A 27,063-nucleotide genomic window follows, 5' to 3' on the forward strand; every position below is an offset into this window, starting at 1 on the left:
GAACAAATTATAGAGAGGGAGAGAACAGATGCTGAAAGGCACTAAACTTTAGTATGCGTGAGTCTGCTACGCCAAGAGGAAAAAAAAAACAAACAAAAAGCTGCAAATCAAATACTGATTCAATAGAATCTGAGCAAAAATTATGGGCTATTATGGGGAAGTACTTGTTTTGTCTTTTCTCATCTTATTCTGAGGGAGCTGGGAGCAGAGCAGCAGCAGACTGCTACTCTGCTGTGCATTACACTGTTAGGATGCTGAAAGAGACACCAAAATACCTAAAAGGGATTATGATCTTTGTTTAGCAGAATACAGAAAACACGCAATGAATGAACGAGCAGCACTCCTTACCCATGGAACCCTGTTGTACTCAGTACCTGTTTAAAGGTGACAACACATTTCAGAATTATTCCAATTTTAATTAATTAATCTGAAAATTTAACACACTTCTCACCCAGCACAGACATACCATAAAAACTTCGTTCCTTAACTTAAAAATACCTGAGATCACAGACCTAAGGCTTTCAGAGGCAGCAGAGCGATTTATCTGAAATCAGTCTTATTACCCAAGCCAAGGGCTCCCTTAAAACATCACTGACATGGTTCAATGAGAGTGCTGCTATATGACTGACATCTTGGCAGAAGATGCACAAAAATGTTAAAAGAATCCCACAGGAAGTCATCTGAAGGGGGAGTGGCATACGAGCAGAAAACAACAGGCACCCAAAATACTAATAATTACCAATCTCCCCCCAAACAATTTCACTAGCAATTTTGCAAAGGACAGAAAAAAGGCAAAGCAAAACAAAAGCATCTCTACTTACTGTCTGTAAAGCACACACATTTTTACTCTGGAGATGCTGGCAATATCCTCTGCACTCACCTGTGAAACTTCATAGAGCAGTTTGTAGTGCTCCTCTCTCTTCTGAAAAGTGCACAGATTGCAGCCCATCCTAATAAGCAGCACAAGAGCAAAGCCTCTAATTTCCCCAGCACTGAAAGGCAAATGCACTGACGGGGAATCACCCTCCAGACTTGTCTACTGTTTTTCATCAGTCACTCGAGCCCCGGCGCACAGGCACTGTTAGCTGGGAGCACAAGGCAGGGCAGCGCGTAGCAGCATGCTCTTCTTCCCTTTCCCTAACTATCTTACACTCACGTATACACACACAGAGTTTCGACTCAGTTCATGGCAACACTCCCCCTGTCTCTGCATCAGTGCACATGACTACACAGATTCCCACTCATGAATATTAATAGCGTCTCATTGATTATTTATGACAGAACGTGTTAGCAGGGAGGGGTGTCATAGCTGCTGCTGATGACAGATGAATATTCACTAATTAAGAAGCAAATGTACTGTGGTTAAACAAAATTCACTTGTGTCAATACCAACTCTGTTTATTAAGGTTAGAGAGACTAAGCTGCATGCATTTCATCCACACTCATCTCAATTTTTACAGTAATTGTGAGACTAATTCATTAATGGAGGTGGGAAAAGCACAAGTCAAGTCTTATGTTAGGTCTCCACCTTGTGCAACAGGGATCACAGAATGCATTTAAAATATTTGTAAGCATTTTAGGAGAGTGCTTGTGAAACCTGAGCTGATGTTGCTAAAAATTTAAACTAAAGAAGGCAGAAGAGAAAATTAACCCAGATGGCTATACTGATAGCTCCAACTCTGACACTGCCAAATTTAGCCAAAATTCCACTGTACTCATAAAAGGCATAATTCCATAACAATTTATCATGCGTATGTTGGATATGTGGAAGTGCAGGTGTGCATGACCTGGTGCTTTTTACATATAGACACACATTTTACTGTTTAATAAAAACTCTCATATTCCAGTCTCTTTCTTGCATGTATAACAGAATAATTGTAACTATAGGCCAAATTTCTCAGAAACTCAACAGATACACCCTCTCAGACTCCCAGGTATCAAAACTATTATTTTAACATATCATTATATACAATTCTACCATTTGTAAATTAGATTTTAATAGTGCCACAATTCTTAATGTGTGTATAAAGGAAAATTTAAAATTAAACTAAACCCACAGCTTAAATATTAAAACCAATGGAAATAACACTTAATTCAAGGCTGACATTAATTCCTGTATTGTACATCATATAATCCAGTGGTAGTTATGCAAAATAAAAAGCCCAAGCCATAACAAAACAGGATAGAAAAAGCAAAAGTTGCTCCTTTTTTATCTTTACTTTCTCAGCAACTTTGCTCATTAAGAACTATATCAAGTGCTCATTTAAAAATATCTTTAATCTGGAGAGGATAGCAGGTGGAATCCAAAGCAGAAATAATTACTTTAAAACCAATGAATTCAGTTAGTTAAGATTAGCACTGGGCCCTAAAGAGTTTTATTTACTAAGAAATTATGTACAGCTACTATTTTTTTGGGTTTAGTTCCCTAAAAGTGCTTTGTCAAATATTTAAAATCAATAACAGTAAATTATTCTAATGAGCACTAATTGATAAGAAATTGGCTTTGCATCTAGCAGCACCTCAAACATCAGCAACACTGGGTAGCAAGCAGATCAACAATCATGTGCTGCTTATCAGTTCAGCCCCTTGGGATATAATAATCCGATTTTCTGGGCCCTAATTTTACCTAATAGACAGGATGAGAGCCAAGCAGAGAAACATACAGGAAAAACTGGGCCATTGCTGCAAACTCTGCATAGTAGTAAAGTTTGCTAAAACCTCTAGGTAAATTATAAATAGGTTGAGACTAAATCTTAATTAAATTTCATCTCCTTTAATAAAAGTGCGGAGTCAGGATGAATCTAATAATGACCATTAACAGAGCAGGCTCTTCACATACCAGCTTCCAGCAGTGCTCTGAAACAGAAGAGTAAGATTAATTTTCATTTGGTGGAAGAACCTGAGCAGGAAGATTTGGTTATGAAATTCCTCCAAAGTCCAAGGATTTCAAAGACGAACCATCATCATGGTTCATCATTGTTGGAAAGAATCAGCCTCTGTTCCACTCCTCCATATTCACATGAAATGCTGTTCATGCTGAGAGGTTTAAACCCATGTAGCAAACATCAACTCAGTCTTTGAAGGTTTCTGTATTGTAAGGTGCAGAAAGATTCTCAGATGTGTAAATTTTGAACTTAAGAAAGTCAGATCAATGAACAAGACAACAGCCATGCAAGGACACCCATGCCATCTTTTGACGAAAGTGTTCTCTTCTTCCACTGACACAACTTCCTTCTCTGACACATACACAGTTTGAAAGCTAAACTACATTCTTGAAAGGAAACATTATTTACCTTGGTATATTTTCGATAGTTTCTTAAAATTAGTTCTTAAAATATCAGGGGAAAAAGGACATATTATTACAGGATTCCAGTTATATATAAGAAACAACAACAACAACAAAAACCAACAGACAAAATAAGCAATAGAAAGCCACAGCTAAGCTTTCAGCAGTTTCCCCTTACAGTGTCTATTTTGTTCTTTCTCTGATTCTTTTGTCTACTTCTCCGGAGACAACATAAGCTTGGTCATTAATTTATCAAGTGCCTGCCCTCTGCTCATACAGAGTAAAAAGGTTCTGTCTTCTGCTTCTGCAACCACTAATGGGCACAGTCTGAAGGGCTGAATAGATTTATTAGAGAAGGAAAGGGGTACTCCCAGGTTCCTGAGCTCCATCAAAATATGCAACTTTGATCATCTATGTAGTCAAAATACAAAATTTTATGCAGTGTATTACAATATTCAAGGCAAAACTTGCTAGAACTATAAACTAAAAAGAATTATGTGAAGTACTTTGGTCAAGTTATGTGAAGAATTTGATATTGGTAAGAAAACAGTTTCTTTCTTTCCCTCTTCTTCATTTTTATTGCCCTCCAACATTTTGTAGCTAAAGGAATCAAAAAGGTACAAAAACATAATCAGGTCACTCTTATTTTATATGTAATTCATAGATATTTCAATAATTCAATGCTTTTCTTAATTTTGGAGTTCTCTATGATCATTTCCTACAATTAAATCTTACCATAAAAACTAAAATCATAATTTACAGTCAAAACAGCAATCAATAATGCAGAAGGATGGAGTTTAATTTTAAGAGAGTTACAACAAAAATTGTTGACATTTTCAAACAACATGCCCTTGTTTAGATCCCCTAATTAATTTCAAGTATCTAGGAGATTACTTATATTTGGTATAAAGTTACCTCATTGAGGTACAGCAATGCCTAATTATAGGCACCCATGCTTGAATCTTTATCATTGCAAAAAATTCAAGACAATGACACTACAAATTAAAGGCCACTCACTCCTTAATATCTTCTTTATCACACACTCAAAGACACATAATAAAATATAACGTTCATTTTAAGTAAGGATAATGAAACTGTTGGTCCAAACTCAGGAAGTGACGAAACCCAGGGAAGTATATGTGGAATTCCAAGTTTTCTTTGCAAGCCCTTGAATTCACACTGTCCTCCTGATGTACCAATCTCACAGCATCTACTATACAAATTTTGAGGAATTCCCAGAAAACTGGCTCACAGAACAGATGGCAATGCAGTTTATAGTCTAAGGGCTGCATAGCTGTAAAACAGAAGTATCACAAGAAAAATGAAACTGGAGAAAGCTTTTGCATATCCCCACTGTTCTGAACAAAGGCCTGAACTCATAAAGTTTAACCTCAGTTTGGGTAGATCTTTTAGTCCATTGGGATATTTAATGTTTGTAATGAAGCCTCAGCTGTTGGAATCAGGTGATCTTATGCATCAGTCAGTTTGCGTATTAGAAAAACAAGGAAACTTCCAGACCTATAATTGCATAGAAAAACTTAAAAACCTTGCATAAATATAACCCAAAGACTCAGAATTTGCATATAAGCTAGCTAGCTTGAACTCTAAAATAACATAATGCATATATGAACCAATGGGATAAATTAAGGTGCAAACTATGGAAGTACAAAGTCACTGAAATGGGCTTACGCTTCAATAAAATGGATTTTTGCAAATATAATATTACCACAATCCCTACAAGATACATGAAAACCTTACTCAAAGTAAAAATGCTGTATATTTTCTACAGTCATCAGACCATACTTGAAAAAACATGAACATAAAAACTAAGAATTTGTATCTATGACAAAATGTAATATTCTCTGGAACGTTAAGTTAGGAAAGACATTTGTTTAATCTCATATCCTTTACCACAGCTACCAAGATTTCATGCACTGGTCAAAGTCACAGCAAAATTAAAGGTGGCAAGAGAAGAGGGAGAACATGGAATTCCTATGTTCTGTATTTCCCAGGAGGACTGTAATTTCTCTGAAGACTATTTATTTCTGCCTGACTGTAAATCAAGTGGCTCCATAAGTGGAATTTTCCATTGCCTAAATCCCTGTCTTCCTCCCTGGAAGGCAGGGAGCACCCATAACATCATATTACACAAGCCCAGTCTATTGATATCTATTGATTGTTTTCCCCATCCATGATTAAATTGACACGGGAACTATGGGATCCCATGGGATTTATGGGATTCCTTGTCAAAAATGCAAATACCTGTCTAAAGGGAAACGGAAAGCAAGCATATGAGGAAAACTCTCTGCCACGATTGCTTACAATACAAGTTCTACTTGTTTTTTTTATTCTATACAGGAAAAAAAGGAAACAACCCCTCTGTTTTAACCCATTTATCTATCAATACAATGTGAATGAGCTGGCTAGCATTCTTTGGGAAAAGCACAACTCCTTTACCACATCTACTTCAGACTGCTCAGAAACTTTTTGTCTCTTTCTCAAAGAATCATCCAGGATATTTTTTCCCCATGGTTTTTTACTCTGAGTGGCTTCCTTATCACCCTTAAACTGGTGTCATAATAATTAGGGAACTGTTGCAGAAAACCAAATGATGCCTAATACTGAACTTTAAGGCCTTAGCAATACATAAAGATTAGTGTCAGGACTTGGTTGACATCTTCTAGAAGGACCTTGACTTTCTCTTGACTTTCTCTATCTCATCAGTTAGTTACAAGGAAACCATCTCACACAACTTCATGCTTTTTAAACCATATGATCATGTGAAACCAGGCTGATGGATCTCAACGGCACTGGAGAGTTTTAATGCTATGGAGTACACAAAGTAGAATTACTCATAAATAAGCGATTTAAATGATTTAAAGGAAACAAGGATTAATCAGGATAGTGATTAAAGTGTATGAACAAAGTTCTGGGGAAAATGCTCTGATTATAGATAAATTTAGATGTGAAGTCCCATGTCAATAAACATTAAATAATGCACTTAGGGAACACTGCTAAAATATTCAGTCATGGTCTCTAAAGTAATTATATCTACTCAGAAAATAGGTTTGGAGTTGTGGATAGTTTCCTCCAATTGCCTGAGGAAAAGACTAACAATGGAACAGGAACTATTGAAACTGCACAAACACCAGAAATATCCATATTTTATCCATATAGCCAGCAGTCCTGGTCTTTCCACCTCTAAATCATTTAAAGAAAACAGAAGAGCTATGAAGCATAAATGAGAAATACAGATAACGGTTCACTTTCTCTGCATCTTCCATCTTTGTATGTATTCTCCTGATACAGAACGCATTCCTTCTCACATTTCATGATGAAATAATAAGATGATACATTTAAAACAGTAAAAGAAAGTCTGGATTTTTTTTTTCAAGAAATTTGACAGTGGAATGCATTACCTTCAAGGAAACAAAAAGCAGAAAAGGGTTCAAAAAGGTATTAGACAACTTTACAACAGGTAACTGTTCACTAGTCATCTACCTGCCTAGCAAGCTCAGAATTCACCAACTCCTGGGAGCTATAAGAGATAGAACAGCTCTGAGATTTCTCTCCATGGATCCTCTTGCTGATAGCTTGCCTGTGTTTATCATTTTTCTCTTTGAAAATCTAATATTGGCAACAGGATCTTTTACTGTTTTAATTCTAAAGCTCCAAATTTACCAGTTCTTGCACAAAAAGCTAGAATATCTCTTTAACTGAAAGTTCCTTGGCTAATGTTAGCTGCTAATACAACATAAGAGTCCAACAGCATTAATGATCACATCACTTTGAACTTCAAACACATCTATAAAAGTACATTTTATTGTTGTCCTGATCAGTTTCAAAGCTTTTCAAGTTACATCTGTTTCAAAATTAAAAAAAAAAAAAAAAAAAAGGATTTTCCTCAACAGCTTAAGATTCTATCTGAGCTTTTTTATACCTGCGTGGGAAATAAAGACCATTTGGAACTGAGATATGCCAAGTTCAGGCCCAGATCAAACAACGGCAAATATCAATGAAAAGCCTCAATGAGAAACTGAACTCACAGTACAAAATTAATTCAAGGGCTGAAGCTGCAGGGACTGGTTCAGAGGACAAGAGCAGTGGTGAGGAACTCCTTGGCTCTGTTCTTTCCTCTGATACCTGCATCATTAGAAAAGCTCTTCCTTTTTACATCCTTATAAAATAAGTAACATCAGCCTTGCAAGGGCATCAATTCAATAAGCTTTTTAAGACTTTACAGAGCTTTTCAAAGAATGTGTTATGGAGCACCGTTACACCCACCCAAGCTCTGCTGAGGCCACCCTTGCAGTCACCAGCACTCAAATTAATTAACATGTCTTGTGTTGTTTCTCAATTAAAAGTTTTAAGTTTTATACAGCTAATCCACATAGAAGTATAAAATGAAAAATTACTCATGACAAAAAAGACCCTTTGAGTGTAAGTGCCATTAGTTCAATAAATCTACAAGAGTAGTAGACCCAAATATTTCAAAAGTGAAGATGCTGAGAAGAACAGTTTGTCATGAATATGGCACAACCAGTGCAGAGATACATTTACCAATATGGACACGCCACTACTCACGTTCAAAGCTCATACAAGTGGCAATCTGAAAAAGGTGTCGAGGGATACAGCAATAAAACAGATAATTCTGTCTTACCCCATATAAATGGCCTACTGTGCCCTAGAAAAATACACCAGGATTAGGGAAGTTTTCATGGCCCTGAATGGATTTTCATGGTATCAAAGCTGAAAAGACAAACTGTATTGAATCAGGCCATAAAAACAGCTCTTTTCTCCTCCACCAAAGTATAAAGATGTTTTAATATAACTGTCAGATGTTAAAATTACTATAGAAAAAAAAAATTCTAACATAGACATGACCTATGTCTCTAAAGAAAAAGTTAGACAGAGGGGAGTTGGATGTTTGGTGTAACTAATCATGTCTTCATCACCCTAAAGACAGTATTAGTGGTGAATGTGATTGAATCTCAAACCTGGCTTCCAACACACACTTGATAGAATGATGGATGCAGGAGTACGCAACACAGTGCTGCAGGAGCAACTGCCTACACTGCTCCCATGTCTGTCAGCTAGTCAGACTAGCTGAGTTTGGTTTAGACTGGCGAGATTGATTTAAAATAACAATGTAAACTACAGTCAACTCTGTTGACAGTCACTAACTGACCACCATAACAGCATCATTAATTCTGTTGTTGTCAGCAAATGCTTTGTAATGATTTGAAACGAATGCAGCTTCCTCTTCCTGAAAATCCCCACAGCATCAAAGGTTTACTCTGTACACTGTTTGGGCTTTCTAAAGTTTAAAATCACAGCCAGTGCATCTGCGTTCTACAAGATCATTAGGTAAATATCCCAGCAAAGCCCAATCAAACTGGCTTCAGTTACCTCACCGTCTGCTCCAGAAGAAAATTAATGTTATTAGATGTGTCTTTCCCTGAAAATTGCTGGTGTTTGGTTACTGTGGCAGCTGTCAGGGAGGTGCAGGGGTCTTTCTGCTGGATGCTGGTTTGGCAGGCTGCCTAGGCACAAGCCTGGTCCCAGCCCCATGCCAGCCGCCCCACCCGTGTCAGGGTGCCCGGAGCCCTCGCAGCACACCACAGCTCAGCCTTGCCAGTGTGCCCTGCCAAACCCCAGATCCCTGCAACTCTCACCAATCAAGAAGTAGAAATGTCAGGTATAAAGAGTTAGGAGAAAAATGTAGAAAAAAACCCCCAAACTCCTGCAGACCTACATGGATGGAGACAAATGAAATCTGATTAACAACGCCTCTTCTATTTTAATGTCCTGTGGAAAAGAAATTAGCATAGCAAATCCTGCTTTATCTCTGAAAGAAATTTTAGATCCTTAGTCTGAACCCCTCTCCTTTTTCCTGGAATAAAAAGCCAAAATGAAGATCTTGTCAGCTTCAGAGGGGAGATTTGTCACACATCAGTGGTTTGCAGGGGCAGTTGCCCACCCAGCCCTTGCTGCCTGGCCACAGGGACACCACTGCCACCCAGCCCCTGCTTAGCTGCTGCCACCCCTGTGCTGGGCTTCAGCCTTACTTCCAGCAGCTTGCCAGGACTCCTGGATCATCTGAGCCCTCTGGACAGGGGCATTAAAACTCTTTTTTAACATAGCTTCCTAAAATATCCAAAGGACAATATAAAGTGGAGGAAGATAATTCAATCACATTACAGTCAAAGAATGGTGCAAATCACAGTGAGTCAATTTGTATTTAGCATGAAACATATGAAACAATATAAACTGAAAATCTCAATGACTCAGTGCAATACAACAATAAACATCAAAATCACTTAAAAGAAACCTTCGGATGGGAAGCCAGAATTGTAGAGGCAATGGTCTCATTCATTTTGCTACGCCTGAAGCAGATAAAAACCATCACTGTGCTCTGAAGAAGAGCTGCTTAGCACCTTTCCTCACTGGAGGTAAAAGCAGTGCATTTCCAAAACTCACAATGTGTTTTTTACAGACATAAACTTTGCATCTTATAAAAAAGAAAGGACTTTTAATAGAAGAGGAAATATTTAACCTTCTCAAAGTCAATGTCTACTCTCTTCTCTATGATTCCTCCTGCAAAGATGTGAAACAAATCACAGCAAAATAAAGAAAAAAAAGGGAAAAAAATCAAGAAGAATAACTGATTGGGAAAGGGTGAGTGTTTTTTTCTGCAAGACCTTTGCATCTAGTCTGAATATGTTTCATTTTTATTCAGTTCTTGTGCAGGACACTAGGATTATATGTATCAACTTAATTCAGTGATAAGAAAATCCTTACTATAAATCCTACCATGTGGGACAAATCTGTCAAGATCTTGATTATCAAAACAAATGAACACACAGTAAAATGTGACATACATAGCATACACTTCACATGATAAATTAGCCCTAGCACAACTGACACACATACTGTAAGGGGATGTTAAGGTTGCTATGGCAAGCAATGTCTTTCCTTCCCCAGCACCTGAATCACAAGTTTTCTGAGCCAATGGCTTCTAGCAGAAGATAAAAGAATTTCTCTAGTTAAGCATTATCTGCATATAACAGAACATATTTCTCTGTCCCACTGTGGTCTCCTTCAAAAGTTACTGCCTTCAAGAGTGACCTCACCCTGTCACTGGAGTGACTAGCCAGAAGCCCTAAGGTTGTTATTTGCCCCTTCAGCAGATGTGTTGGGGATTTATTATAATGCTTTAGGGACCAGATAGTGATGGTTAAACAAATTAGGAAACTCATGCAGTGAGCAACAACAGTGTCAGCTCAGGGAAAACAAGAGTCCTGTCTCAAGCTACAGATCTAAATGGAAATGCAAGTATTTTAGCTACCAAAAATTTTGGATGTTATATTTTCCTCAGAAATGGGCTGTCATGTAAAAACTGAGGTTTTTTTTGAGAAACATTCCCACTTTTGGTTGAAATTAAAATTGTAGGAAAAAAATCTGTGATTCCAAACCACTGTGATTTCAGCACACTTCTCGTCCAAAACTGTGTTTGGAACACCTAAAACAGAAAATTAGGGATACATTTAAAGAAATGGAGTAAACCCCAGTGAGAATTTAGTAAAAGCTATTCCTGTTAACAAGACATGACAATGCACCAAGAGCTCTCCCGCACAAAGACCAAAACACTGGAGAGACATTCCTGACACAAAGTGTTCAGAACCTACATCAGGACAGGCTCACCCTTGCTGCAAAAATTACAAGTCTTTTGCAATAAGCCAGCTGACAGCTTCACTGCTTACTCCTCCCAGAAATCCACCAGAAATTCAAACTAGATTCGCTTCTCCCAGCTTTCTTAACAAAACTCATAAACAAGTGTGTTCTCACTGACCTCAGAGGATGGGCCAAATAATCAAAAACTATTATTTAGCTGTTAATTTCTGTGATTACAGAATGTCTTTTAAGTTATGACATCCATATATTGATCACCAGCAGACTCAGCTATGACCAGATCAAAATCACCATGGGAAATGCTCAAGTTTCTGTATGTCTAGGAAGGACTGCAGAAGGCAATTGTGTCATCTCTCTACTGCCTACTGTAGTTCACTGTATAAACATTTTACAAAAGGTTACAATTCAACTGAAAAAATGAATCTTTTAGGAGCTTTTCTGAACATGTGCTATCCTGATGGCAAGTTAAGTGATAAAATAAGAATGAGAAGCAAGGATCTTGAAAAACTGCTATCCTTAGCTGGTTTGTTTAAACCCTCTCTGTATTGTAGGTGAAGATTTATATAAAGATCTATTTTCTGTTTGAAAATACTTTTTATTCCTTCAGGTGCAAGAAGAAGAGCAAACAATTCTATGCAAGTAAAAGAGATAATTTAAAAATAATTAAATTTAAAATCCTGGGAGTTAACTACTTGCATAATAACAGAAGTCAAGTTTATCACAGAATTTTTCATACAGAGGTATCAAAGTATCTCATAAAATCAGAAAAAGCTATCCCCATTTTATAATGTGTGAATAATGAAGAAATCTGGTAATGCATAACATTGAAATATGACAAATGATTTTCAAAACTTAGCACCAGTGTAAAAAGTACCAAGAAACTCCATAGTGAGGGAGCTGCCCAGCACCAGGCAGGTGATGGCACACACCAGGGGATGGCATCCAATAAGCTGTTTGGGATAACAAAACCATTTTGAGATTTTTATATACTTTGCAAAGAAACAAAACCAGTACGATATTAAATCCAACCTTGAACGAAAAACTCTTTGAAGGGAGCTCTTAGAATAGGCTGCAATGAACACATATAAAACTCATATCAGCTTCCAGCCAGCAACACAAACCTATGCAGTTTTACCACATTTTTTTCTTTTCTTCCTTCCTTTACTGTATGGTGAGATTTTAATTTTGCATATTCTGCTTTGTATTTCCTTTTTCCTACACCCTGCATAAATTCCATGCCTTGCCACAGCTCTGCATTCATCTCCCAATTCACCCATCCATGACTCCAAACAGGTCCCTGCTGCTGTGCACTGCTTTTGTTCATCACATCCTTCTCCTTCCCAGCTCCTCTCTACTTTGCTTCTCTTTACCCTTGGCTTCAGAACTTCCCCAGCATTATTCCTCCTGTGCACTTCCCAAGAGCTGAACTCTAAAATAACAGAGGGGAGGGGAGGGGAGGGGAGGGGAGGCGAGGGGAGGAGAGGAGAGGGGAGGCAGCCAAAACCTTTGGAGTAGCCTGAGCTCAGCTACACGTGCCCCTGGGGCTGCTGCCCATGACTGCCAGCTTGGATATTACAAGAAGTAACAGCTACACACCTGTTTTCCCAGTGCACAGCAAAATAAACCATGATGCCAGGGCCACAGGTTTAATTGATTCTCTTTGTCTTTCACCCTGCTTCAGTCAGTCTGATCAATGCTATTTCACACTCTCCACTGCAAGCTTTACTGATCTGACCTCTGACTAAACACAGATTCATCAAAGCAGCACTGGGGGATGCAATATTTATCCTTTGCAACACACAGGGAATGTCATGTTACAACTTCCTCCTGGCTTTCCTCTTCTATTAGGAGAGGAGGGGAAGGAGGAATGGAAGGAGGACTTGCACAGCTGAAGTGAGTGCCGGCACTGGAAACTAATGTCGTGTATTTATCCACTCTCATTAAGTATGGAAGAGCAGTCACAGTTCGTGTTCCCTTGGCACTCTTGAAATTCGTTTCCTTTCCATCTTCCAGAGGGTGACAGAAAATAGCAGTTACTGACAAATGCTGGGGGAAAGCACGAGACCTAACCAATAAATATTATATGCATCTATATCTCTAAAACTTTCCTTCAAGTCTAAACCAAGTAAATATGAGAATCCCCAGAGGAAGTCATGGAAGCTGCCAATTCCTTTCAGAAAGGCAAATAAATGAATTTTCGTGATGCTTCTCTACATTTCTTTAATAATCTGAATAAAAGTTGCCAACTGGGACACAGCAGAACCCATTCATTTGCTAACACAAGCCAGCCTTTCCCTTGTCAAGTGCCCAGATGGGAAGGGAGGCAATCACTGAGGCTGTGGGAGCATTGCCGTGGCAGTGCCACACTGGAGGTACCCAGCAGACATGCTCACAAAGAAATAAGGCTTTGTCATGTCACATAGGGGAGAAGATTACTTCTTATACAAAGACAACATCTAAAGGATCCCTATGTGAACCCGGTGTAAAAAGTTCTACCACTTCAAGCACCTACTGGTTTCCTCTCCAGCCACCTGCTCTTACTCTCTCTTAGCTTCTTATCTGGATGCAGTTTTCTCAACAACAGTTTCTCAGTTCTATTCAATGGTGGGTCTATTGCTGACTCCTTTAGGGCCTTCTCCATATAGACACGACTGTTTTGCCATATGAAGTCAAAGGAAGGTTGAACCACAGCACAGCTTGGCTATTGTCAATCCTGACAGCTGTTGATTGAATATTTCAATTTTGAGTAGTGTTGCTGAGATAACATATTTTTAATCACTTCCTATTCAAGGTGCTGACCTTCACCACCAGAGACCCAGATATTAAAAGTTTATCCGTCATTCTTTCCTATCACTGTCCCTGCTTACATAGCCCTTACCTTATCTTTCCTAACTTTTTTTTGTAACTCATCTTTACTTAATTTTTAAAAAAATAATATATAAATAACATTCTTCCCCTTTCATCTCTCTTCTGCTCTTTATGAAGATCTTTAACTTGGGCATAAACATTCTCCTTTTTTTCTATGCCAAACCTCTTGTGGGATCTCATTCCTATATCTCCAAATATTTCTTTCTGTCAAGGATTCCTTTTTCATCAGGTGCCTCACTATGAAATCTTGACTCCTCCTCTGCTAAAACTGAGTTCTGAGTTTCTCGACAGATAGTGAACAGCAACCTCCTGAATGTCTGTCTTCTCTGAACTCAGCATGTTAGAGAACATCAAAGAAACAGGCCTCAAATAGATCTATTCCAGGAAATTTGTTCCCAAACCTGACATATTACTGGAATACAATCTAAACTTAAACAGCAAGTGGATGATTTCAGAGACTTTACTAGCAACTCAGAGCCAGAAATTAGGACCTGCAAGTATTTCTGATGACTTGAACAACTGAAAATATTTTCATGGAGAACACACACTGAGCCTGTAACTGAATGTGCTGTAATCAAACAAGCTCTCAAAAGCTGAGAGCAAGTGCTTACCTCAAGAAATCATAGTAGGGCATCAAATAACTGAGAGTTTGAAGTCACCACCCTGAGTACTTACAGTTCAACCTCTGGGTGTAAAATAAGGACAGTGTGCCTTCTCATTCCCATTCTAATACCTAAGGTATCACTTCATGTAATTACCACTATTTGCAAAATGAACCACAAATCTCTCGTCAAAAGGCATGTGGTTTTTCACAGAAACCCATAAAAATTGACCTGATTATTCACCACATTCCCCAGCACAAACTACCGAAAGCTTCAGCCTGCGGCCCTGCGTGCATCTGCCCTATGCTGTGTGCTAATTGAACCACGGATGTGCTGAAACAGTCGGTTGGAAAAGAGCCAACTTATCTTTGTGCTCCAAAAGAATTTTTAAAAGAAAAGGAAACTCCTGTTGTGAATTATGAGAATGAGAATCCTTCAAATACTGTTAATAGAGTGATAAGAATTACCTTTTATTCATGTTTGTAATACTCCTATCAGCAAGGACTTACCCTCTCTCCCTGAGCTTCAATTTAAGTTTTTTTTTTTTCAACAGAATTACTTTCCAGAGATACATATTAGCACATTTTTTTCAAAACAGATAAATACTGCCAAAATAATTACTAAACACATCTTTTCCTGCAAAGCCAACCAAGGTCTCAGTACTGAAAACTTGTGTTATTAATGAATGGCACACTACTGCAAACTAATTGTATGTAAAGTCAATGGGTGCATGTTTAAGAATTTTAATTACTGTTCTGTGATTGCTTTATATTCAATACGTAACATAAAGGTAACAAAGCCTTTATGATGATAAGCAGTTTAATTAGAAAGCCAAGATAAGAAAAAAAAGCCTTTAAGTTACAGAATTTGTTCATGCTGGCCATGTGATAACTGGAGTACATGGTTTCTCTAGGTATTTTAAAATATGAAAAGCTAATTCTACCCAAACCTTTGTTTCCTCACACTACTTAAACTGCCTTATCTGCCATTTTTTTCTCCCTCTTATGGGTGCCAAGAGCACAGTTTAATTAGCTGACAAGCCCCGGTGTGTGAGCAGGTCCATGGGAGCGCCGCGCTCCGCGTCCTGCGCGAGCGGTGAGCTGAGAGCGGCCTGGGCCGCACGCGGCCACGGAGCACTCACCCTTTCAGCAAACTGTCTCAGAGGATGGCCATTGATTTCCTAGTTATTATGAACATGGAATTATTGGATGACAGATGATAGAGTGTTAGGTCCTACAAGTATTTTCCCAAATGGGCTATCCAGCCAGTGTTGCCGTGGCAACGAGGCTGTTTGACAGCGCTTATGACAAAGAAGTCTTTGCTCAGAATTCGGCTACAAAAGAGCTCCTTGCTTCCTATCATATCCTCCCTGGCTTTATCCAGCATCTCCTTAGTGCCTCCCCAGCTTGTGCCTCCAGTTGGCTGTCCCAACACCAGCCAGGGTATGGCACTGCTGACAGCCTTTAGTCCTCCAGGAGAGCAACCTACCCACGATGAGACATGACACTTTTGCCTGTGATAATGTCTATTCTCCTAAGCTGAAATATTAAGTCGGTCAGTCCTGAATCCACTGGCAACACAGGTTCTGCATCTGAACACACAACTGAAGGCCTAGAAGGAATCATGCTCACAAATCAGCCATTGTCTTGCACAGTTAAAAGTTAAATAAATTCTTCACCTTCCAGCCATGACTCTTTCTTTGCTTGGAGGTTTCTTTAAGCCTTTTTTCTACTAGCAGGACAATACTTGAACACTTTAAAATAAAACCCAGCTACCCACCTTCTCCAAGTGCTGTCATATTTGCTCAAACTTTCTGATAATTTCAGAAAACGGCTCTCCTTTGAGCTTCTGATTCCCAAAAAAGCTGTTTCAAAAATCCAAAATTACACGCAATAAGAGGTTATTTAAATGGGCTTACCCCCTTTTAATTCACTTGATGGTTTTTCAGAAAGACAATGACAGGAGAGGGAATTACTGAAGAACAGCATGAACAGCTCAGGCTGGTTGCAGCAAACTACCATAAAGCTGCAGCCAGAAAGGCTCATGTGCCTGGGCTTTGCTGCCCAGGATGGCAACTACTCTTCACCACACACAGTTACCACCCTTTTCCACTCTGTCTCAGTCCACAATGAATTTTGCTGTACTTTCTTCCCAGCCTGGGTGAGATGAGCAGCATCTCAGCTGCCATTGCTTGAGTTACAATAAGTGGGTAGGAAAAGATTTATTGAATCTACTTACATTTTCAACAGGCATCAAGTTACCTCTCCCCAGGTGCACTACTTGAAAAAGTACCCCTGGGAAAGAAGGAAGGAGGCCCCATTGTGAAAATGTAAGTTAAAAATATGCCCAGGTATTCCCTGATATCCTTAATAAGTGAGAGGGTTTTTCTCTTCCAATCCCCAATAAAAATCTATCCCAAAAGGTGTGGTTTCTGTCAAGATGGAAAAGTACAACTAAAAACCTTTAAAGCACACACCATTAATTGGGGCAAGTACTGATGAGATTCCCAGGAGAAACTGAAGACTAGTTATGGAATGAGAAAAGTGAGGTATGTGTCTGCAATGAAGCTTAAATGTTCAGTCTGTGCCAACTTTCTTGTTTCTGTCTAGAAATACTTTAGATCTTAAAATACTTGTAAGTGCATTAAAAAAAATATTCCTGGTACAGCCACATCTGCTCCTAGCAGCACTTTTATAGGACAGCTTCAATTAGAGTTGGCTCTTGATGAGCCTCATTGAGGCTGTGCTGCACAAAGCAATAAACAAGGTACTGAAAGCACATGGAAAGCTGCAGCTTCATGCTGCCATCAGCCCCCACTGTCATATTTTCTCTCCTTTCATACCCTCCTTCTAGCATAAGCAAAGCTGTAAATGTTTTAGGGCTCTGTGATAGTCCCTGAGAAAAACAGGGAGCATATGTAATGTATTTTCACATGGAAAAAAAAAAATGAAGATCCTAATTTCTAAAGTGTGCCTTCTGTCCAAAGTATACCCTTGACACTAACTCGGCTGTGATGCAAATCACTTTACAGAGATTACTCAGCCATAGATGATTCCAAGGTACCATCAGAAGGGTATTAGTCAACAATTTCTCATGAAGTCCAATTACATGTTTTCTATATAATTCCCTGACTACAAACTAAAATTTTGCTGATATTAGCCCATCTAAAAGGCATTCCAGGGACCAGGAGCACAGATAATATCCATTACAAAATCATTCTGTGGTTACTGTCAAATCTAAGTTAAATGCTCTATAGGGACTGGAAAGCTGCTACGAAATTGCAGATTCAGGATCTATACAAAACAAAGACAATATGTCAATATACTCTTATTTTTAAACAGAGAGAGACATTCAAATATGTGAAGACTGAGCTACAAAGGATGCATCCAAAGGCACAACAATGGCTACAAAGGATGCATCCAATGGCACAGCATGCATTCTCTCTGAGTACACTGTGATCTAACTTTGAGGATGTGCCTAGCTCATAGACATAATTGATGTCATCTGGATTTTCTCAAATTTCTCATGCAAATACAAAATCAGTACCAAATGCATGTAATTATCAATAGGAAAAAAAATATAGTTTTTTTTTAGTAAAACCCTTTCCTCTTCTCTCTTTTCAACTAAATTGTCAAAACATGTCCCTTCTGAAGACATTTAAATGACTAGATGGTTAAAGGCACAGGTAATGGTACAAACTCCCTCACCCGCAGGTCATAAATTTGTCTTCAAGCTCAGCTGGTAGTGTCTAAACTTTACTATGACCACACAGCTGTTTAATGTTCTATCTGAAACAATCCAGCAGTTTCAGCCAAGGTGCTACTGGGCAGGTGTCTGCATCATTAAAACACACCACTCCTTTCAATAACACTGTTGGGAGTGTCAGCAAAGAGGCCAAGGATGGAGTGGACTTGGGGACTGCATATGTTGTCCTGAATGAGAATCAGTATTCAGTATCAGAATTCAGTAGCTTTGGCTACTTTGGGATTGATGAGTAACAGAGAGAAAAACATAAGCTATCCTTGATTTCACTGAAATTGTTCTAGGAACAAGATAGGAGTTCTCCACCTTATCATAAGCAGCCAAATCGTTCTTAAATCTTTCAATTCTTATCAAGAATTTTTTATCTCATATAAATTTTCATATAACAAAAAAATATCTTAAAGACTTCAAGGTGGAAGCAAGTCCCTTTAAATAAAAGACCAGTATTTTGGAGTGGGAGGGAGGTGACAAGCACATTCATTCTGGGTTTTGTACTGCCTTTATATACTGTTTGCCAAAATAGAAGAGGCAAACTGTAGTTAAAAAAAAAAAAGAAACTACAAAAGAGAAAATCTGTGAATCCTTATAAAAAGTATATTTCTTATTTGTGTGATCTCCAGGAAAACAATTGCTGCTTTATTGATTTATGCTACAAAAATAGTATAAGAGAGTACAGCATTGAAATGAAACTTAACATAAACAAATCAACCTAACTAGTATCTTTAACTGAAGTCAGTGCAGGTAGCTCATAGTCAGTGTCCTAGAAAGTAGGGGATCAGCTCCAGCATTTTTTCCTAAAGACAACAGTGGCCAGCTAGTCATCAGGGTATCCTGATGAAAAATTGTTCCAAAAACTTATATTCTCTGTACTACCTGCCCCTTGGCTTCATGTAGAAGGGAGCATGTTGCTTCTGTCAAGATGAGAAATTTTGGGGCCATTCATGGGCCGAAGGAAGCAGGAAGAATATTATTGAAGCTGTCTGGATACACACCAATTACCCTCACTTTGCTAAGTTTTTAGAAGTAAGATTTTCAAGGATGTGAAAGAAAACTGTAATTTGATAGTGTTTGGCCAAGTTAGTGGAGCAAAAAATGTACAGAGAATGGCTTTCAAAAGTGAAATTTAGTGTGTTCCTGAAGCTGTTAAATTGAAAAAAAAAATTTACTACTAAGTTGGGAAAGTGGGTGCTAAGGAATATCTCTTTTTTGCTTCCCTGAAAGTTGTTTGAAATGATCTCATGTGATTAAGACTCTGAAAAGTGAATGAAGAAAGTGAAAGGATGCTTCCTCCAAACACTTCAGTTTTAAAATCCTGACTACAGTCTTAGCACAGTGCAATCCTGTATAAACACAGTTGTTTAAAGATAACACTAGTTAACCTTATTTTGCAATGGGCAATACCAGCAAGCTTTAAAAATAAAAAGAATACATTTGCTCATGAGGCAGAATTTTCCTATAACATAAATAGCAAATTCAATCTGCTGTTAAGAAAACTACTCTGTTTTAAAAGCAATTAAGAAGGGCTTTTCCCCCCCAGATTGACTTGTCAATCCTATTAGACCAAATTCTAATTAAGGGTGGAAAAGTGACTATTTTATCTACCAAATGAAAATAATTTAGTGTGAGTTAATGAGGACTGGCTCATAACTGATTAGTCATTTTGATTCTGGCTTGTTACAGTGGTAGAAATTACTTTCAAAGGGTACAGTAGGATCGGCAGTGATTTTCACTCATTTGAAAAACAAACTGAGCTTTCCTTTGTGACCAGGTCTGGCATAAAAATACCTGAAAACAGGAACAAGATAGGTGCAACAGCTTATCGCTTGTTTTGAAAATATAAACTACTTTGAATGATAATAATAACATCTAAATTAAGACCTGGCAATCTTTTCTCTATATCATACTTTGAACGAATAGACTTTACTAACAAAGGCCAAATATCACTATGAAAGAGGAATGATCAACCTCAGAAATCTTTACTCTCCTGAGCAGATTTGCATCACTATTCTACAATGTCACACAGGGATGCTCACGTGAAGGTCTCTAAAATCCAGTTTATATGTGTCATGTACATTTTTTGAAAGTAAGCTCAATACAACGTGCAATAGCAAATGCTGCATGAGAATAACAAGCCCTGCTAGTCCTTCACAAATGGATAAGGAGTTGCTCAGCTGGTTCAGAAGGCATCCCAGGGCAGCTGGCCTTCAGTGTGCCAGGACACAGGACTGCATAAAGCAAAAATACCTTAAAACAGATCACCTACATCTGTTCTATTTCTTATATCCTGGATAACTCTGTGGGTGGGTAAAATTTGCATTTCTCAGGATCACTTGGAAACATTCAATTCTTTCATGACAACTGATGTATTCTACTCCTGTGGCACCTCACCTGTCCTTGAGAACCATACAGAAATGATGACGTTTCACTTTCAATGTTTTGTGTAAAGACACAAAATAATGTCAAACAAAATCCTAAAGTCAGATTATTGGATGCCGTAAAACTCATCTCATTTTCTCATACGGACACAGGTACCAATCTGGCTTCAGGAAAATAAATTAAAAACAATTAAGTCAAGATTGAACAGGTCATTTCACTACCTCAAGAAACCAGATTAATGACTGATTTATTTCAATTGAAGCAGGCAGGTCTTTTCACGTAATTGCCACCATCGCAACAAAGTAACTCTTCTACTTGGTCTGTAAAAGTTCCAAAGGCCATAGCTTGGTTTACTCAGCGTCAACCACCACTGAGACATTACCTGGCTGATATTATTCATACCTAATTTTATTTTGGTATTGTGACTTTTAGTAGCTGATCTTCTCCAGAATCGAAAACAAAACCTGGAGAATGGAGGTAAGAAAAAACCCAGAACCTCTCTGGGTATGTGGAAGACAATCTTTTCAAGATGTTAGGCTCTTTAAAGTTCAGAAACATACTTTAAGTTCCTCAAGTACCTGACCAGTTCCTCCTGAACTTTAAACATCTCCCAGCATCCCAATAACCCTGAAATCAGACCACGACAATTAGCTGCTTAAAAATTACAATAGTAACCTAGAAAACAACATTCCAATACTTTAAAATTACAATTGATATTCTACCTGAAACAAATACTGTTTTCTCTTGTCCCCTCTCAGCAATGATTCAGTATTTAGATTTGACATTGAAAAACACACACTGCACTTAGTGACATAATGTGGCATATAAAACTTTATTCAAGGTATGTCACATGGACAAAGGGAGTTTGTTGGGCACTTTATTGTACATCTTTATATTCACCTGCACTTCTAGTTTAAAGGTAGCCTCCATAATAAGTCAAAATTAATGGGGATGTAAAAGAATCATAAAAAAACTTTGGATGTTTCCTGTAGCCTATTTACATGCAAGTTTCACAAAGACTTAGGATAAAATAATCTAGATCCTTATATAGGACTGTGCTTACATATAATGTTGCATCAAGTTTTTAGTATTAGATACATGTCCATATTTACCATGATCTGATGTTCATCATGCTAATTGCATGCAGGTCACTGCAGTTGGAGCGAGGCACACAAGGCCACTGTGGCACTCCACTCTATCCCAGAGCAACGTGCTGGGCAGGGCTGTGCCACACACCCTCCTACCTGTCAGAAATCTGTAACTCCACCTGCTCTAGTCCACCTGCAAGACAGAAATAAACTTTGCCCCTCAACCAGGATACTTCCTAAGCACCAGCTTCCAATTCCAGTTAAGGAAAGAGATCCTTCAGTTTTAAAAGTGTGCAGCATGTTCGTTGCTCTTTAATTTCACATAGTCCCCCTGAAGCACTTTACTACTGAACAGCCTTTAATATGATTTGAAACAGATACCACTCCAGGGCTTTCTCATCTTCATCACTTGTTTGTTTTGACCTTGACATTTATTCAATTAGAACTGATTTGCAAATCATGCACAACGCTTCCTAAAGTCCATTTTCATACACCAGTGCATAGGCCCATCCAGTTAGCAATGATCTTTCCACGCGCCCAAAGTAAAAATCTACAAAACCAAGGAGCTTACAAAACAGCCAAGGTGTCTGTCACAAAGCATCTTCCATTTTCTTTCCTACCATTGCTCTCAGTAAATGGAAAATAAGAGAAGGTATGAAACCTCTTTTGGCAAATAAGTTCCAGCACGGCCTAACTGTCAGATTAATCAGCTCCCTGAAATTTGCCTCAGGAGGAAGCAAAAGAAGGAACAGTTCACATTCAGGAAAGCAGGGTTCATCCCATGAATATTATGGCAGCTCCTCCACAGCTGATGAAGAGAGGGGAGCACACAGTCCCTATCACATCTCTGTCACATGCTCAGTGCTGGGAGAGGAAGAATTGTTAAAATTGTCAAGTACCATTCACAAATTTATGCCTGTGGAGTTGTTCCTTCTGGAAGAGAACCAAATAACTCATACTTTTTGAAAATTGCTTGTGACAGCTTCTCAGTCTGCTTCAGGCTGGCTCTCAGTGATGATTTGTATTTTCATATACTTCTCATACATTAAGAAATTTACACCTGTCAGGTCCTGACAGAGTGTCTCCATCTTCAACCTTTTCAGGGAAAATTCTTTGCTTGCAGACATTATCCAAATAAGTTTCTATTAGAAGTCTGGGTGACATAACAGGTGGGGGTCTAAGAAATATGCAGCAGGCAAGCACAGAATTTTAATGAGAGACAGGGGCTTCTGCACTGGCATAAAAGGGATGGAAATTAAAGTACTGATTCCTGTCACTTTAAACTGCTCATAAAGCCCATGGGTAATTCTCAGGGGAAGTCATAAATGCCCACTACAGAACTTTCTTTACTACTCAGACTGATATCAGAATTTTTATTTCTATTTATGGAATCATACTTGGGGTCAGAAAAGCAGCTCAGAGAACAAGATTCTTCTTAAATAAGCAGGAGGATGGTCGTCCCTGCTGGTACACTCCTTGACAGCAAAGTAAATGCCTGCTCCCCACAGCCAAAGTGGCCAGAAGAGAGGCTGAAGCATGTGAGGGATGTGAGACATGCTCTGGCATGGGACTCCTTGAGCATTCAGCCAAGCCCTGACCTCATAATCCTCAGAAAGCTCACGCCAGTGAAGACACTTACTATTCACCACAGAAATACTACACTTTTGAGAACCGATCAGAAAAAATGTGAACTTTGTGGCTCAGATTCAGTGCTATGCCAAGTACCACAGTCCTCAGCCCAAGTATTTTGATGAGAAGACCCACAGCAGTATTTCCAGCTCAGACAATGCATGCTTGCCATGTGGCCAGCAGCATCCTGGTGCAGCAGCTCCTTCAAAAAGCTCACAAATGTCTGCAAGGACAAGGGACGTCTGTCTGCAAATCCTTCCCTTCCCAAAACCATCCCTGCTCCTCAGGACACAGGAGGTTTCACTCCATGACTGCTCCCAATACTTCATTTTCACATGGGAGACAGAATTTTCAAGGAATGCAGGGTGACATGATAGCAAAAGGCAGTGGCAAGAGGTGACACCATTGCTCACGTAAGAAAAGCAGTGTGGAACACCTGGTCAGGACTGTACCTCCACTGGCTGGGGATGCCACGTGTCAGAGGCCAACATAACTTTGTCAGGAGCATGAGGAAGGGAAGCAAATATCACTCAGTGTTTGTTTCTGACCTCTTTTTAGTGCTGGCTGAATGAAGACTCAGACAGGATGTCCAGAGAGGGCTCCTGGCTTCCCTCACCCCTTGGCACTGGAGAGATGAAGGGGTGTCAGCAGCAAGGGCAGTTTTGTTATGCTCCAGTCAGCAGCAAGCAGAAGACAGAGCACCCACCCTGTTCACCTGTCCCCCCCCCCAAGCTCCTTTCTCACTTCCCTGAGAAATGACTCCATAGGTAAAATAAAATAAATATGCTGCAGATGGCAAGGACCACAAGGCCACACCACACCACTCCTGCCTTCCTCCCTAGGAGAGCAAACATTTGCATTCTCTCTTACATTGTAAGGCAAGTTATTTCAGACCTATTCCTCCTGCAACTAACCATAGTAACACTGCTGGACAGTAACACTTAATTGCCATTGCTTTTATAGTTTAATGAATGGTTGGATTACCGATGCTGAAAAGACACAATTTGTCAACTGTAAATTAGTGTTATTCAAATTAACTTTGGACTATGGAGAGGGCTTTTAATGTCACTCATTTATTCCACCCTTACTGCCCCTGTTCTGTAATTGATGTGCAAACTGCTAAATTACTTGATTTCTTCAATCTTTTTTAATTCTTTATTACTTGATACCTTCTGTTGTACTTTAATGATCTGCCATGCCCAGCTCTTCCAAATAAAGGGCTTTGTTAAAAGACCCAATGAGCCACTTAACAGATTAAATTTCCTCCTTTTCCAACATCTACTTCAAGCCTCTCTTCTCCCATTGATTGCAGAAGGAACCAAATCTCCAATATCTACATTAGTTCTTGAACCATCTCACTTGTTCAGGCAAGATTGCCAAGGTTGCTTGTTTCCAGCAAGTTTTAAGGGTACAGGTAACTGTAACACACATGCCCATAGTGCTGGAGTGAGACGAGACACTCATGGACTTGCTTGAAAGTTTCCAAAAAGGTCACTTCAGTCCCAAAGACAGTCAAACCAACCCCATTAACAGCACAGTCAGCTACTTGCTGGCATTAGCTTTTTCAAAAGGCCACTTTGAGGTTCAGGCTACTGAATGCAGACTCCAGCTTTATTTCATCTAGAGATGCTTAAAAATTCAGAACTATTTTTGTGTGTGCAAAGTTAATTGCCACATTTAGATAGATTTTTTAACGAAAATACTGCTTTACCTAACTGGAAAAGTACTTCATCACATGAAGAATGAAACATTTCTTTCAGGTTTCATTGTTCTTTGCAAAAGCCCATAGATGAGCATCTTTTTTTCTTAAAAGATGTCAGTTGCCAAGTATTGAATTAAGGGGTGATAAATATCTGAATGCACACACACAGAGAAAGAAATTGTATCATCCTGTATCAAATGAATGTTTGCAATTAATTTAATTAAAAATTAACAAATATTTGTAAGTGGAGACTTTCTATTCAAAGATACAGCAGCCTGTCAGTCAAGGCACAGCTGATGAACACCTGCTCTAATTCTATATACAGCATAAAGCCTAATTGTTTTGTCATTCTTGCTTATCTAAGGGAGCCTAATCACAGGATTTGAGGATGTGCCAGCATAAAGGATTGGAATATGTTGAAATTGGTCTGAACATCATGTAATGAAAAAACTGGATGAGGGCAAAAAGACATGAAAAGGAAACAAAATAAGAAAATAAATATAGTAAGTATTGCGGGATTTTATCCACTTTTTTTTAAAGTGGCATCTTTATTTGCATTGGGAAAAAGAATGAAAATCCCTTTAAATGTCAAAGCAGACAGAACTCCATTGTGGAAAGTTTGAAATACCATGAAGTGGGAAAAAACCAAAACACAAATATGCAAAGAAACTGACTGAAATGAAAAATACAGGCAAAATACGGAGTAAATGAGAGTAAAAGCAGCTATGGTAAAATTAGTTGCGGCTGAGAGGAGGCAAATGCAAAGAAGTGTGTGAGATCCTTCTGACACAGATGTTAAAAATTAGTGTTGCAAATGAAGTCAGAGTGAGAGCAGAAAATTTGGCATGTTGGGTACACAGGAGTGCAAAAATCCATGTTTATCACTGTTAGAGATTGACTGGTGCACATTCACATCATAACAACCTCCACTTCGTTTCCAATAAACCAATATATTTCAATCTCAAACACTGAAAACTTGCTTCTGATTTTTTAATGGAGGAGATGAGCTTCTTTTGTCCTCTTAAAGTACTAAAACCAAAACTCCCTGGAACAGCTACAGTGCAGTAGCTTGAGAATGATCAGTTCACCCACACAGGCTGAAAGGAAGATTCTAAGCCACTAGGGTGAAAGGCAGAATATGGATGTAGTTTGCATTTTTCCCTCAATCTACACATGTTTAAATCAACCAAGACATTTTTGCAGCTTCTTATTTAGGTAGAACTAAATCCTTATATTCTCCATTCAAATATCTCCCCTACTTTGTTATTCATGTGCTCAGGTACTTCATTACATAATATCAGAAATGAGATTGTAAAATTCACAAGCATTAACAGTTTTTTCAGGTACTTTTCCCCTCTCCCATTAGATTCTTTCGTAAGTGTTTGGTGGCTTAAAAAAAAAAAAAACGAAGGCAGGCAGAAGCTTAGCAGTAGCTGATCATCCCAAATGATTTCTCCTTTTGTCTATTAAAGTGATTTCACCAACCAACACACAGTATCTGAAAATTATCTCAGCACAACAAATCCACTGCTAAAAATGGAAATGAGAAACAATTATTTATTTCAACATGGTATCATTTAATACCATGAAGAAATTAAAAATATTGGGGATTATTTTTGTTTAGTGTCATGTATTTTGGCATTTTGTTTCAACCAGTCGAGCAGACAGCTACAGTAGGTTTGAACAGAATATTGCCCCAAAGCCAAAAATCAAGCAGATTTTTTATTAGTGAGCTTACTAGATGGATCACTGGAAGAGAAGAGCAATCCAAATCAGTGTTGTAAGCATCCCAATTTAGATTTGGTTCTGTATCAGAAAGCAACTTGCTTCCTCCCAAAGCCACAAAGGCTCTTCAGGGTGCAGGCAGAACAGACACACAAGGGTCTGGTGGTATGGCCGGCTTCCTCCTCAGCAGCAAAGCAGCCACGTGCCCCAGCGAGGGCCTGATCCCTGGTCAAGCCAAGTAAAGCCTCTTGCTCTCACAAATCCTGTCAGGAGCAGCTGAGAGAGCTGGGGTTGTTAAACCTTAAGAAAAGGAGGGGAAACTTGACCACTCTC

General features: G+C 38.8%; 1 protein-coding gene across 2 annotated transcripts in view; it reads right to left on the bottom strand.

The window, feature by feature from the left end:
- Nucleotides 1-27,063, bottom strand: part of PDZRN4 (PDZ domain containing ring finger 4) — a 227,861-nt gene that overhangs the window by 94,380 nt on the left and 106,418 nt on the right. Inside the window, exon 1 of one of the 2 annotated variants that reach the window (XM_064702589.1) lies at nt 881-1,204. The exons of the other annotated variant lie outside the window; for it this stretch is intronic. Within the exon in view, the coding sequence (XP_064558659.1) occupies nt 881-949 (69 nt within the window). The 5' untranslated portion in view covers nt 950-1,204. Of the gene's footprint in view, nt 1-880; nt 1,205-27,063 lie in introns of those variants that run through there. 2 annotated transcript variants of the gene reach the window in all.

This window comes from Zonotrichia leucophrys, chromosome 1A, assembly GCF_028769735.1.
Source record: "Zonotrichia leucophrys gambelii isolate GWCS_2022_RI chromosome 1A, RI_Zleu_2.0, whole genome shotgun sequence".
Classification (NCBI taxonomy): Eukaryota; Metazoa; Chordata; class Aves; order Passeriformes; family Passerellidae; genus Zonotrichia; species Zonotrichia leucophrys.